The following is a 14,888-nucleotide window of genomic DNA, read 5'->3' on the forward strand; positions in this document are numbered from 1 at the left end:
CAGGTTACATCACCATTCATAATAACCCTACAACAAAACGAAAAGTTACGAAATAGTAGATTTAACTAGAAGATTGTGTATAAAATATACTCTAAAACTAGAAATAAGTAAGCTAGGAAACTAAAGAAGTTTGATAAAAACTGTAAAAGTTATACCGTAAATAAAGTAAAGCTCGTGTTTAAAACAAGGAGCGAGTTTTTAAGTCTTTTTGTTAGTTAAACTGTAAAACTTTCTTGTGTGTAGCGCTATAATAGAATATTGTTAGTATGTAACAATTTTTTAAAAATACTACAGGTTTTATTTTAGACTTTTCTTACAATTTTAAAAGTTATTACGACTATATAAAAAGACTGTAAAAAATTTATTTGCGGCAATATAGAATATCCGGGTAGGTGTCAAGTATGTACGAAGGGTCGCTTTTGCGCGAAGACAATTTAGGCAGGAAAGCAATTTTGCACTGCTTGATATTTATTTTGGTTTAAATTATTAATATTTTCTGATTTTTTTTCATTTTTAATATCACTGTTACCTCTAACCCTCGGTCTGTAGCTTATTTTCTTAAATTAATTTTATTTCTTTATTTTTTTTATATTCATTGTTAATTTTTATTTTTACTATCACTGTTACCCCTAACCCTTACCCTCGGTCAGTAACTTTTTTTGCCTTTTTTATGAAATTAATTTTTAGTTGTTTTTTCTATTTATTTATTTTAATTTTTTTCCGTATTTTTTACTCTCGAGCAAAACTGACCCTTGGTGCAAAATCGTCTTTGTGCAATTTTGTTCCCTCGTGCAAATTTGTGCACTCGTGCAGTTTTGTTCTCGTGCAATTTAGTCCCCTCGTGCAATTTAGATCCGTTCCCCATTTTGTTTATGCTGTCTATTAACTTTTTTTAAATAAGTATAATTTTTTAGACTGTTAGTTATAATTATAAAAGTTAAAGTTTAAATTTAGACGATAACATAAATCATAACTAGCTTTTTTTCTCTCATTTAGAATGTAATATAAAATATTTTAAAATTAATAAATATTTAGAAATTTTATTTAGTTTATGGTAGTTAAACTTATAAAAACATAATTTTAAGTATCAAAGAGTAGTATAACGTTTTGTAAATTCAATTGAAATTAAAGTGATTTTGTTTCAGTTTAATAACTTTTTATAAAAACTTTTTTACTTCTTGATTACTGCTCATTATACCTCTCTGTAACAAGTGTTTTTTATGGTTTTATAACTAGAATAAGTCTTAGTAAACATTAAAATGCAAGTTTTTGTTTAAAAGAAATAAAAACTATAATTAAGTATTATTTAGGTATAAGTTTCAATGTGTTTTCTTACATAAGTTAGTGGTATTAAAGATATCTAAGTCTAAATTTTTACTAAAGTAGTTTGTTATCTTTTAAAAATTCATGATTAAACTAATTAACACTGCTTTAAAATACTATAGTAGAAACATTCAAGAGGTCACCTTTATGCTGATAGTAAGCTAAGTTTTAGTCTAATTCTAGAATCAAAAAAAAAAATCCGAATTAATTTAATAACACATATGTCAAACGTTGAGTGATTAATTTTAGTAAAACTTGTAGTCTCTTACTAGCCACGTTTTTATCTTATTTAAAAGCCTTTGTTTCTTTCATTTTTGTTACTAAAAAATGCTTAAATTTCAAAGTCAATTACAATGATTAAAAGAAAATGTCTAGCTCTTGTAAGGTTAGTAGAACTATTGTAGTTTTAAGTCAGTTTAAATTTGTAGTGAAATTATAGAAAAATGAGCAATAGAAAAACATATGGTACTGAGTGTAAATTAAGTTAACATAGATTTTTTCTTACTTACAAGCGATTTATTTTAGTTATGTTCATTTTCGCATGATATTATACAACTTTTAATACATATACTGTTTATTAAATGATATAAAAAAGTTTGGTCTAAGGACCTGGTGTACAAAGGAACCTGGAAAGGTTATCGAGTCGTAAACCAATTTGATAGCCAAAGTTTAAGAAACATTGTACCATAAATTAGTTTTAAAATCAAACTTATTAATGTAGTAATTTAGAAAAACCTAGAAGAACAAGTTTTGTACTAAATGTTATACATTCTTTTCAACAGCATTTGAATAAACTAAAGATTGAAGATTAATGTCTTTCATTTAAGTATTTTCTAGTATTAAAAATTTTATTTATGTTAATATTTTATATGTCAATTAGTACTAGTTTAAGCTGATATGAATAAAGGAAACGATACTGCCAAAATTGCTGACCAAGCAAAAATCACTTGTAGGGACTCGAATGGTCATAAAGTTACTATAACAGATAGGTAAGAGTTTCCATAAATATTATGAATTAAATAAGTACTTAAATTTAACTCTTGTTAAAAGCAGTTGTTTAAAACAATTTTTGTTGTTGTTTTTTTGTAGGTAGAATCAAAAATTAATTACACTTTGGCACTGTGTATTAATACTTTAAAATATTTCAAATATAAAATAATGAGGAGACATAAAAATTTTACTCAAATTACTGTATTATTATTATTTGGTAAACATAGTACTTATAAAAGTGATTTTATTAATAATTGAACTGCTTTGAAAATATACTTTAAGAACCCAAAAGCAGAACGCTTCTTCAAAAAACAAAGAAGATGAAAGTACAAATTCGTCTGGTGATGAAGATCAAAGTACAGATTGGTCTCGTGATGAAGATGAAATTGCAGATGATTCTGATGATGAAGATGAAAGTTTAAATCCGTCTGATGATGAAGATAAAAGTACAAATCCGTCTAGTGACGAAGATAAAAGTACAAATCCGTCTAGTGACGAAGATAAAAGTACAAATCCGTCTAGTGACGAAGATAAAAGTGCGAATCCGTCTGGTGATGAAAATAAAAGTGCAAGTCCATCTGATGATGAAGATGAAAGTACAAATCCGTCTGGTGACGAAGATAAAAGTGCAGATCCGTCTTGGGATGAAGATAAAAGTACAGATCCGTCTTGGGAAGAAGATAAAAGTATAAATCCGTCTGGTGATGAAGATGAAAGTACAAATCCGTCTGTTGATGAAGATAAAAGTGCGAATCCTTCTGATGATGAAGATAAAAGCAAAGATCCGTCTTGGGATGAAGATGAAAGTACAAATCCTTCTGATGATGAAGATAAAAGTGCTAATATGTCTGATGATGAAGATAAAAGTACAGATCCGTCTTGGGATGAAGATGAAAGTGCAAATCCGTCTGGTGATGAAGATGAAAATACAAATCCGTCTAGTGACGAAGATAAAAGCACTGATCCGTCTTGGGATAAAGATGAAAGTTTAAAGACGTTTAGTGACGAAGATAAAAGTGCAAGTTTGTCTGACGATGAAGATGAAAGTACAAATCCGTCTGGTGATGAAGATAAAAGTACAGACGATGCAAAATCTAAGGACACTGAGAAGTCGTATGATTATGGTAATGTTAAAAGATAGTTCTTATTCAAGTCTTGGTGTTTTTTTTAAAACAAATATAGACAGTTGTAGAGTTTAACCAACAAGAAATTACCTAAAATCTTTGAACATACTTTTAAGAAAATAAAGTTGTTTGTGAAAGAGAAAATAAACAATTGTGAAATTTTAATATGAGCTTTTTTAATATAATACTCAATAAGTGTTTATTGTTAGTTACAAAGTTTTCAAAGTTCAACAACTAATTTTTGATTTTTAAGTTTACTTAATGTGCTAACCAAATTTCAGAAAACACTAAAAACATAATTGACGTAAATTCGGTCCGTCTAGTTGATGTACCTTCAGGCTTTAAAAGAGGTTTAAATTTTGACCGAATAGTCAAAATTGTAAAAGTAAACGGAAATGTTTTATGTCAAATAAAATGGGAGGGATTCCATAGTTTAGAATACATATCTCTTAATGAGCTAAAAGAGAATGAAAACCACCTAAGAGAAAAAAACAAAGGTTGTTAGTTATAGATACTGTATATTAATTGTAATAATTAAATTTAATAACTTTATACAGAACATGTTTAAGCATAAAGTTTTTAATATACAGCAGTCATCATGTCGTATACCTTAAAATAAGATTTTTTTGTTTGTTTGGTTTATGTAGAGAAATCTAAGTGTTCAGAAATAAGTGTTTAACATAAGAAACGTATTTCTAATATTTAAATTTTCAAACTAAAGTTTTTTTTACAACTATGATTTTAACTTTTAGATCCTAGTAAAAAGCGTTTGGAGGAAGCTCAAGAAATAGATCCGGAAAAAACAAAAGGGCTTTCAAACTTTAAAAAGGGGTTAAAATTGGAAAGGATCCACGGCGTAGTGGATGTTAATGGTTTCAAATATTGGAAAGTGCAGTGGATCGGGTCTGATTCAACTGATTATGTCAGTTTCCCCGAGATTGAGTTTAAGGATAAGGGGGAAGGAGAGAAATTTTTCGGAAGTTATCACGTAAAAAATATCTATCATGGTCAGTTACATTTTTGTTTCTAGATATTTACCATTTCAAAGATTTAGAATTTACACTAGAGTTTTGTTAATTAGTGAGTTTCTTATAGTTGTGGCATACTTTATATGATTGTATAAAACTTTTTAGTATTGATATGTATCATACTCAATATTTTTTTCTTCTTTATAACAAAGATGTTTATGAATTTTAATGCATCTTTTTATACAACATGGCTGTTATTATAAAATTGTTTTTAAATAATTAACTTGTCTATCTCAATAATGTGTTAAAAAAGTTAAAAAATTTAAGACGAAACATCAGATAATCAAGACGTTATACATAGGAACAACGAAAGAGAATCAAGGTAAACACCATTAGATAGTTAAAATTAAACTTAACTCAAAAAAAAACTAAAGTGAATCAAAATATTTACTACGTATTTAGTTGCAAATACCATTTTTAAGATATCAGTTGGTTAGAATTTTGAATTTTCGAAGAAGTAAAACTAAATTAAAATATTAGATTTATACAATAGTTTTGTGTTAAAACAATCTTCAGAAATATCGTTCGACAACTTGAAGATTTTAACAAACGGGGAAATAAAGAAGAAATGTTAGTTTTTATTTTGAGTTAACAATTTTTTAAATTCTATTATAGCGTACTGTTTTTAAAGATTCAAATAGTTTTAGACGAGATTAAAAACAATAAAATGGTTTCATTAAAATTAAAATTGCCACATTTCAATTTCTCAAAGAATTTTAAGCGGTAATAGTTTGAATAAAACTAAAGAACTGAATAATGTAAAGTCTAATAAATAGTGTTAAAATGGAATAAAAAATGTAAAGCTACATTTAAAGTAAGTGCTTAAAGTAAGGTTCTTACACTTAATTTAGTAGGTTAGGAATTAAACGAAAGAGGAAAAAAACTGATCGATTGCAACACAAAGGATAGTGAAAGATTTAAAATTTTTAAGATAAAAAAAAATCTAAATTGAAAAGTTACTCTGTGAAAAATCGGTCCGCAAGCCAAATGCAATTTATATTAAGTTTTTTTTTCTTTTTGAGCATTACTTGAAAATGTTTTTGCAACTGTGTAGACTTAGAAATTTGATTTCAATATATAAATTAGGTTTGACACATGTACAGTAATTTTTGAGTTGAAATTTTTATTGTCTGCTGAATATATTTTTCCCTGAATATATTTTGCTGTTGACTTACAAATAAAAAAATAATGCTAAAATATAAGTGTATAGTTTGTTATATCTGAGAGTCTTTAACTTAAAACAGGAATATAATTTTTTGAAAGAACAACTAAACTTATAGTTTCAGTCTAACATGTAACCATAACTATCTTAAATACAACTTTATAACATCCTTTTAAAACTTCTTGGATATGAATATGCACTTTTTTATGTATTTGAGAAATTTATTTAATATATAGTTAGCCAGAAAAATTAGATTTTAGTTAAAGTATTTGTAGTTTGGTAGTTTTATTTGAATATATTACACAGAAAACGGTGTTAAAAAACCTGTCAAATTGTTTCTAGTAAAATTTTGAAAACAAAATAAAAAGTTTTAAGAACTTAAAAACACTAAGCTGATAAGTATAAAATACATTATAATAATTACTAGCTAAACAAAACTTGTAAAGCAAATACAGTTTAAACTACTTAACGATAAAAAGCTTCAAAATCTTTCTATTTTTTGCAGGACGTTAATGTTTAAAAAAATTGTTTAGACTGTTGTAAACCAAGAAAGTGATAAACAATGCAACAACAAAACAATAGCAGTTACATTTATTAAATTAAGAATCTAAGGGTAATATTTTATCATAGGTTTCAAAGCGAATGTTTGCCTAGAAAGTACATAACGGGCCGTAGCATCAGGACAGGGGCGTACCGTGGAGTGAAGCAGATGATCCACTTAAAAAAAATAAGACTTATTGTAATATTTTGAAACCAATAAAAAAAGATTTTATAGTCTTTTCTTTCAAACGATTTGTAGGAACTGTATTGTATTCACCTAAATAAATTAGTTTGAAAAGTATTAATTTAAGTTATATTATTGATATTTTTATTTATTTTGAAATATCATTTTTTGCCACTTACCGTGAACACTAATTATAATTTAAATGTTTTAAAACTTTAAAATAAAAAATAAAAGAGTTTAAAGTATTACTTTTCTAATGTTAGGTATCCCAAATTCTACTGAATTATCTATAAAAGTACTTAAAACACTATGAAAAAAACAAAAAAAAGTTAAAATTTAAAAAATGAATATAACAAAGTAGATTAACCAATATAACTCTGCGGCAAAAAATAAATGCAATACAACTAGTTATGCTTTACAAGTATTTTAAGATAAAATTCAGAACTGAATACCGTGTGAACTAAAATTCCTTAGCTATTTTTTCAACTTAAAAAGTTTTATCAACTGTACTGTCCTCTGACCTCAAAATGCTCTGATACCGCTTTATTAGTGCATGATATAACATTATGTTGATTAGTTTAAATATCGATAGTTAATTGTATATAAATAATGGTCCAAGTATGTCTACCAGTACCCGAAGTTTATTCAGCTACTTGCGCAAGCGTGTCGTGATTAATAACCATTTTTGTAAAGCTACTCGCAAACAAAGGCTTAGTTTTAATGTTACTAGAAGGATATATGTAGTAATTTTTCAAAAACTAAATTTAAAGCAAGGTTTTCAAAATCATTTTCACAAACACCCCATTTCAGAAAATTAAAAAATGGCCACCCTCCGATTATTGCAGTTTCAAGAATACCTAGTATAATTGCAAGAAGGAATAAATTTAAAGTAATTTTCACTTTTTTTTTCTAGTATAAGTAACAATTATTTGTAAATTATGCTTAAAACCTTCTTGATTTTATTTTTGATCTTCAATACAAACCCCATAAAATCTAGTATATGTTTCGAAAACTTCATTGTACTTCTAAGTACATCCTTAATTTGCTATATACTTTCTATTTAGAACTTAATTTTAGCTTGAGTTTATTTAACAAATTTAATTAAACTTCAAAGACTGTAAATATATTCATAATTTTCAAATTTGATTTAAGAACAATTTATTTTTGGGTTGATAAAACGATAATTCTACTTAGTTTACTTTTAAATTTAGTTTTATTTAAATTTCGCAAAAGTTATACGTTGCAATGATCATGCAGTTCAAAAGTGTTAATTACTGCAGAAGTGAATACTCGTGTAAAATGTCAGCCCTTTAAAAGTGACGTTGTGTAAAAGGGTTACATGACTATTCAAGTTACGACAACTCAAGTTCTGACAGCGCAAAAAAAAAAAAAAGACAAAGGACCATATCTCAAATAGCAACTCAAAACTGAAAAAAGTAAAATAATAAACGTTTGTTTAGGTCTAATTAATGAAACTTCAATAAATAAAAATTTGAAATGATAAACGATTACATACTATGAAAAATTAGTGAAAGCGTTAAATCTAAGAATTATTAAAATTTGAGTTGTCAAAATTTTAGTTGTTCAAATTTAAATTGCTAGAATTTTTATAGTCGTGCACAAAGTTGGAAAAATGCTAATGCTAACGGTTGTAATGTCACTTGAGCACTGAAGCTTATAATCTTTCGTTGCTGAAAAACGCAAAAGTAGTTAGTCATGCAGTAAAACAAACAACCGTGCAAAAGTGACCCTCGTGCATTTTTCACACCTACCCGTTTAAAAAAGGGTGAAGAGAGATCAGGAAATATCTGCGAGACAAGTGAACAAAGATAACACTAGAGAGTGTTTTTTATGCTTTACTACAAGATATGTGAGAGAGGTTACCTCACACCTGTTCGAAATAAAAAGGTTTTTCAGAATTTTCTTCTTAAACATTTAATGGCTGACCCAGCAGGGCGAGAAATCGTTTTTTTATTCAAAGACTGTTCTCATTGGAGTTTCTTATAATATTTAGGATGACTCAGTTATAACGCAAAAACTCTTGATATAGAGTAACATTGCAAAATATCTTTAAGTTGAGACATTTTATAAAACATACTTTCCACAAACTGGAAGAACATCTAATAAACCTGTGAAAGAAGTTTTGAAAACCTGGAGAAAATTTACTAAACCTGTGGCCTACCTATGTATGTAATACTATATACTTTAATTTGTAAAACTTTTTCAAAGCAAATTATTATTATTTTTAATTAAACTGTTTCCTACAATTTTTTCAAAATGAAATATTGTTAATCCTGAAAAATTTTCAATAATTGCTCAAAAAATGAATGATAATATAGGTTTTTAGTGAAAATGTCTGTACTTGCCTTTTGAATTTGCACTTTGGAAAAAAAAACCTATAGAACGTTCTAGCTTTGACTGGTTATAGCTTCAAAGTTACTTTTAATTACAAAAAGTTGTTGAAACTAACTGGTAGCTTAAAAATTGTAAAAAGTTAAGACTGAATTTCAAATAAAGTGATTTACCCCCTCTTCTATGCTCTTATTAAAATTTATTTTATAATACTAGTTAGCTATGAATGCACAACAATTTTATTCATTTCTGGATGGAGAAGTCATACAAATGATATTCCAAATTATTATTTTGAACATTAAATAACTAAAAACACAACAACAATGTCTTTTATATCTTTAATTTGAAAAACATTAACAAAAATACAAACTTAAATAATAATTTGAAAACAAATGATAAAAGTAATTAGTTTTTTTCTAAAAAGCGAATTTTTCTTAAAACTTTTACAGCTGCAACCAACACAGACTCTTTATCACACGCCTTCGTTTTAAATGCCTGGGCTTTCGTTTGCCGTGAGACAAGCTCAAGTTTAACAAAAGGGTTGTTTATGCCAATAAACTGGAAAAAGATAAAATGTGAACTTTTTTGAAAATCTATGGTCGTACAAAACTAAGATGTTGCATATTTAGAACTTTAAAATACTTAATGTATAATTGGATTTAATACGTAAATATGCTTTCGAGCTAGTAAATTTAACAATTTCTTACTGATCAACATTAATAATAATATAAGAATTAAACCTATAAATAAACAAAAACTGTATTTTGAAAGCAAACTTTGAACACTATAATTGTACGGTGGACATTGTTACCACTTTTGGAGTCAAAAAACTGTTCCGATAGACCTCAAACTGTTTTGAGTTAATTTACGCTATACTGAGCAATCCTGAGTTTTTTCAAATTCCAAAATTATTTTCTTATAAAATAAAATTAAGTTCTTCAACAAAATATCTATAAAGGGTTGCCAAAAAACCTTGAACCCTTGAATTTGACAACTTATGCTAAAAAAAACCTGGAATTTGAGACATTTTGATATAAACTTAGATTTCTGAACAAAAACCACTGAAAAACCTTGAGTTTTTAATAAGAATTATTAAAACACCTGAATAATTAAACAACTTTTTTATGTTAAGAAGCAAAATTTTGATTTAACACAAAAAATCTATCATATAGATAAATTTTTTTGTCATGATCTAATTTTATTAAATCAAAATTTAAACAAATTTAAAGTAGCTTTACAGTATCTTTTCAATGATGTCATACTACTGAACACAGTTTTTTTTTACCTTAAACTTAATTTTAAACTAAAAATAGACCTTAAAACATGTAATTTTAAAAACCTTGAGAAAATTTTCCAAAGACATTTTGCAAACCTGTGTATAATACAAATGATTGAACTAAATCAACCAAACATAATTTAAATTTATTAAAACAACTTGCCTGAGATTTTCTAAAATCTTATAACTATCCTGAGTTTTTTAATATAAAACCAAAACTAAACTGAATCATCCGGAGAATTTTTAAGTATGCTGAGTTATACTCAGTACTGCCACACACTTTAGATATTCAGAATGTTTTAAAGGTTTTTGAGAATCACAGGATGACTTATGCCAGCTCAGGATATGGTCAATATTTTTGAAACACAGGCTGACTCGTAATAATTTGTTTTTAAAGTCTTAGGATAGTTTCAAGATATTTTTTAATCTCAGAATTTTTTTATTTTGTATTTTGAATGAAATTTAGTTGATATAGTTGCAATATTTTTAGTTTTTTATAATCGATTTTATTGAAAATGTTGATTGAAATTAATTTTTGAAAGTAAAGTAAACTTTTTTTTAGTATTTGAAAAAACTCAGAATATTTTAAGGTCACTTAGGTCACTTTTTTTTTGACTCAAAGAGTTGCAACCCTGTATCCTGAGTATGTGGCTACCCTGCTTGTAGTAAATTTTTTGAAGTTTTCTTTTCTGCTCCAAGTATTTTAAAATGGAAGTTAAAGTTTGTCAGCTACAATTTCTAACTGCTTCTGATTGACTAAATTTTCAATATTATTTACTTTTAATTTTAATTAATAAAACGTTTTTTTACAGTTTATTTGATATATGTTTCGGTAAGGTGGGTTAGGTTTAAATTAAATTTTGAGGTAAAAAGGTTTGGGAATAGAAGTTTAGATTTAACTAATGTACTGCTGTACTTGATTTAACTTTACCTCATTTGCATATTGTAAAATGAAAAATTTTAAAAACCCTATTGCTGCAACTGACTGTTGAAATGGAACACTTTTACTTTGTCAAATTAAAAATTACTAAAATATACTCAGGGTTGCCAAAAAACTTGGAAAAACCTGGAATTTTAAACATTTTTTACATGCTAAGTGGATATTTTTTGATTTGATACAAAAAATCTACCATAAAGATAATTTTTTTGTCATCATCAAAAAGTTATTATACTTAAAAAAACATGTGAAGTAGCTTTTACAGTATCTTTTCAACTTTTTTAATACTAGATAATACAGTTTTTTACCTTAAACTATACTTTAAACTAAAAATATACCTGAAATTTTGTAGTTTTAAAAACCTTGAGTAAACTTTGAAAACCTGTAGAAAATTTGCCGAAAACACTTGGCAACCCTGTATAGTTTAAACTTTGGTTAAGAAATGTTTCAACTACAAAAAACAATTCAAACGCCCACTATATTTATAAGATTTTGGTTATATGGGCGATAAGTTGCAAAGACGCCATAGGGGACTATAACTAGTAAAGGAGCCGTAGGAGAATCATAATTTCAAACTTACACTAGATATTCTGGAGTTCATGTAGAAAAGGCCTTAGGCATATTTAAGGGTAGTTTTCGAACTTTAACTAGATGTTTTAGAGTTATAAATGAAAATAAAAAATATCTTACACTATTTTTTTGAGAAATTTTGTTTTATTTGGCCAATTTTTTACTTAAAAGGGGCCCTATTAAAAAAGCTTTAAAAACCTTAGTATTTAATATAGGTGCTGATTAATTATACAAGTTGTTTAGAAATTTTGTTTTCGGTATATTTCAAGCTTTAATTTGTGCTTTTAATGCAACTTGAGGCCTTGGGAGGTCCAATTTTGTTTTTAATTAAGATTGGCCTTAACATGAAAGTCAAAATTATACACTATAAGATACCTTTCAGAGAATATAAAGAACTAATAATTTTTTAAATTTAGTCAGTTTTGTAAAAAGTTTCCAATACAAATGTATGGATGATATTTTTTAACTGCTTATTTTTTATGAATTTAAAAAAAAATATTAAAAAGTATATGTTCTTAATTTTTTAAAACCAATAAACTTATTTTTAATCAACTTTTGTTACATTAATAAAAATTCCTTTTGTAAATATTAAAAAAAAAAAATAATAATTTGTTTATGACCGAAATTAAATATTTTTTTTTTGTGAAAAAAATTATTTTTACATAATTTATTTTTAATTTCATACAATAGGATTTTTTATTGCTAAATTAAAATTAGGTTGATAAAGTTTCAAAATGATTGCTTAAAAATTGAAGTAAACGATAGACTTCAATGAATTAGTCTTTTATGCCATTTTCCTTTGGCCCTTCCATAAGGAACGTATGGAATACTCCGACTTTGTACCCTCATATCTCAAAATTCAATTTTGATAAAAAAAATTAAAACGCCTCTACTTGTTAAAAATATGATCAAAATTAAAAAAAACGTTTTACCCTCATGTGGCCTTAAGTGTACATTGACATTGAGGGCTATGTAAATTAAAACATTATCTGATTTTTCCAAGCTAGAACACATACAGTATGAAGAAAGCAAATAAACTAAAAATTTTGTTTAAATTGAAAAACTTTTTGTTCAATAACATTATTAAAACTAATAAGTATTTCTTAAATATTTACTTTTCAAACAACTTATTATTATTTTTAATAAAAAATGTTTTAGAAAAATCGTGAAAACAAAAGCTATACTGCAGGATTCTTCTTGGTATTTCCCGTAGTTCCCAGGACAGTTGCAGTTTTATCAAAACACTCGAATTCCTTTCATAAATTAGAAAAAATATATGTGTATATTAAACTGGTTCAACATGCATTTTACCCTTGTGATAGACCAATTATTAACTAGTTTTACAAATTTTAGATGATAAAAAATTGAGTAATTATAGATAATATTAGGAATATTAAAGAAATTCAATTGCCTTTAATGTAAAGTTGCTTAAATGTAAATTTAAGTAAACATTTTTCGATAGAATTCTCTAGATTTTTACTCTTTTTCTATGGATTTTTCTACATCTTTTTAAATATAAGTGTATAAATATAAAAATATAGTGGTAACCCTTTTTATACATTATATAATTTACAATGTAAGAGCCAGTGTACTTAAGAAAAAAAAACGTGAACCCTCTATTGATATTTTTATAAAAACTGTCACTTCATTAAACTACTAAATTTTGTTTTCAAGATTTTAAAATAAAGTTAGGATAACTCAGGACAGTTTGAGGTTATTCATGAGACTTCTATTGGTTCAAAGAGTTGCAATAAAGTACTTAAGTAATGTTGCATTGCAATTAATTAAACTATCGATGGAGTAATAATCTTAGCATTTATTATAAATAATGGAAAGTTTTCAAAAGTAATTTTAAGTTTAATTTTAAATAAAATTGTTTACAAAATGAACCTTTATTTTTTCCGTTTTTTTTTTTTTAATTTAATGTTATGATGAAGTGCAGGTTTGAAATGTTTTATTTGTTTAAGCTTTCTATTTTTACTTTCTAAATTTTAAATTTGTTTTTACAAAAAATTATTTATATACCCAAGAATTTTAACATTTTGGTCCTGAAAATTGTTAATTTTTGTTTTGTTTTATAGGTATTAGAATTGCTACAAGTGATGAGCTATTACCTACACCTACCTATTACCAGAAATGAAGTGAAAACTTAAAACTGTATCAGACCAAAAGTTGAACTTTCTTTTGTTTTCTGTTTTACTTTTTAATTCATATTTTTGGATAACTTATATTTTGCTTAGTTTTTGAGAATGTCCATATAATGTCTAAATTTGATCTTAAAAACATAGAAATTTAATTAAAATAAACTTGGCCAGATTTCTAAAGTTTATATTAAAAAATTTACCACTTAAGTTTAAAATTTTTAGAATATTACGGTAAATATTTAAATTATTCTAATGTATAATATCACTATACTGGACTGAGTATTTTATAATTTAAAATTTAACATCAATTAACTGCTAAGAATACTTTTTCTGAAAAGTGAACATAAATATTTGATTGAAAACAATTTTATTTAGTTAGTAAGTTGCTATATGAGAGTTATTTAAAATGTTGATTTTTTTGTAGACTTTAATAAACACTTATATTGTTTTATGTATGTTATAAAAGATGTACATTTAGAATAAATAATAATCATGCTAAGAAATTAATCAATACTTTTCAATAAATAGTTTTGAAACTTACTTATAGTTAGTTTTATTTATAGAAACCAAAACTGGGTGAAAATTTAAATATTTTTTTTAATAATTGTATTAGTAAAATAACTTAAAATTACACAAAAACATGTATTGGAAAGTTTAATTATAAGATTATTATGGTAAAAATATAGAAAGAAAAATATACTGAAAGTGTAAAGTCATATTTACTAAAATAAGCCACATATTTATATAAAGTTCTTAATTTTTTTCAGTCAAATCTCATAAATAGCTTAAATAAAAATATAAAATAGGTCTAATTAAAAATAAAAACAGTATTTTCAAATGAAATACTTTATAATAAACCAAGACTTGAATCGTTGTGCAGTGTTCATCCACAAACAAATATACTTTCTAAAAAGACTTAAATTAGAAATAAATTGAGGTCATTCATTGGAATTGGAAGTTTAAAAATAGTTCAAATCAACAATTAATTAATCTTTTTTATATTTTTATTTATCAACCCTAATATTCAATAAATACCACCCCATAAGAGCCCACTTACTCTTGCCAATGTTTTATTTTTCTTATATTGTTGAGATATAAACAGTAAAGACAATCATCAGTTAGTTCAGTAAAACACTTTTTTTGGCCTTTAATAATTAAATATATATAAACCAAAACAATTTTTTTTAATGAATAGTTTTGTGGAAACACTTTTTTAGACAAACTAAAAATTCTTTAAAACTATAAAAATAATTTACCC

At 25.8% G+C, this 14,888-nt stretch overlaps 1 protein-coding gene across 1 annotated transcript in view; it reads left to right on the forward strand.

Annotated features, from left to right (window-relative positions):
* The window catches only part of LOC145833199 (uncharacterized), a 62,572-nt gene that overhangs the window by 22,770 nt on the left and 24,914 nt on the right, over nucleotides 1–14,888 (forward strand). Inside the window, exons 14-16 of the mRNA XM_082940398.1 lie at nucleotides 2,231–2,312; nucleotides 2,596–3,437; nucleotides 4,190–4,425. Coding sequence (XP_082796524.1) covers nucleotides 2,231–2,312; nucleotides 2,596–3,437; nucleotides 4,190–4,425 — 1,160 coding nt within the window. The remainder of the gene's footprint in view (nucleotides 1–2,230; nucleotides 2,313–2,595; nucleotides 3,438–4,189; nucleotides 4,426–14,888) is intronic.

Source organism: Thalia democratica, chromosome 4, assembly GCF_965202585.1.
Source record: "Thalia democratica chromosome 4, ktThaDemo2.hap1.1, whole genome shotgun sequence".
Taxonomy (NCBI): Eukaryota; Metazoa; Chordata; class Thaliacea; order Salpida; family Salpidae; genus Thalia; species Thalia democratica.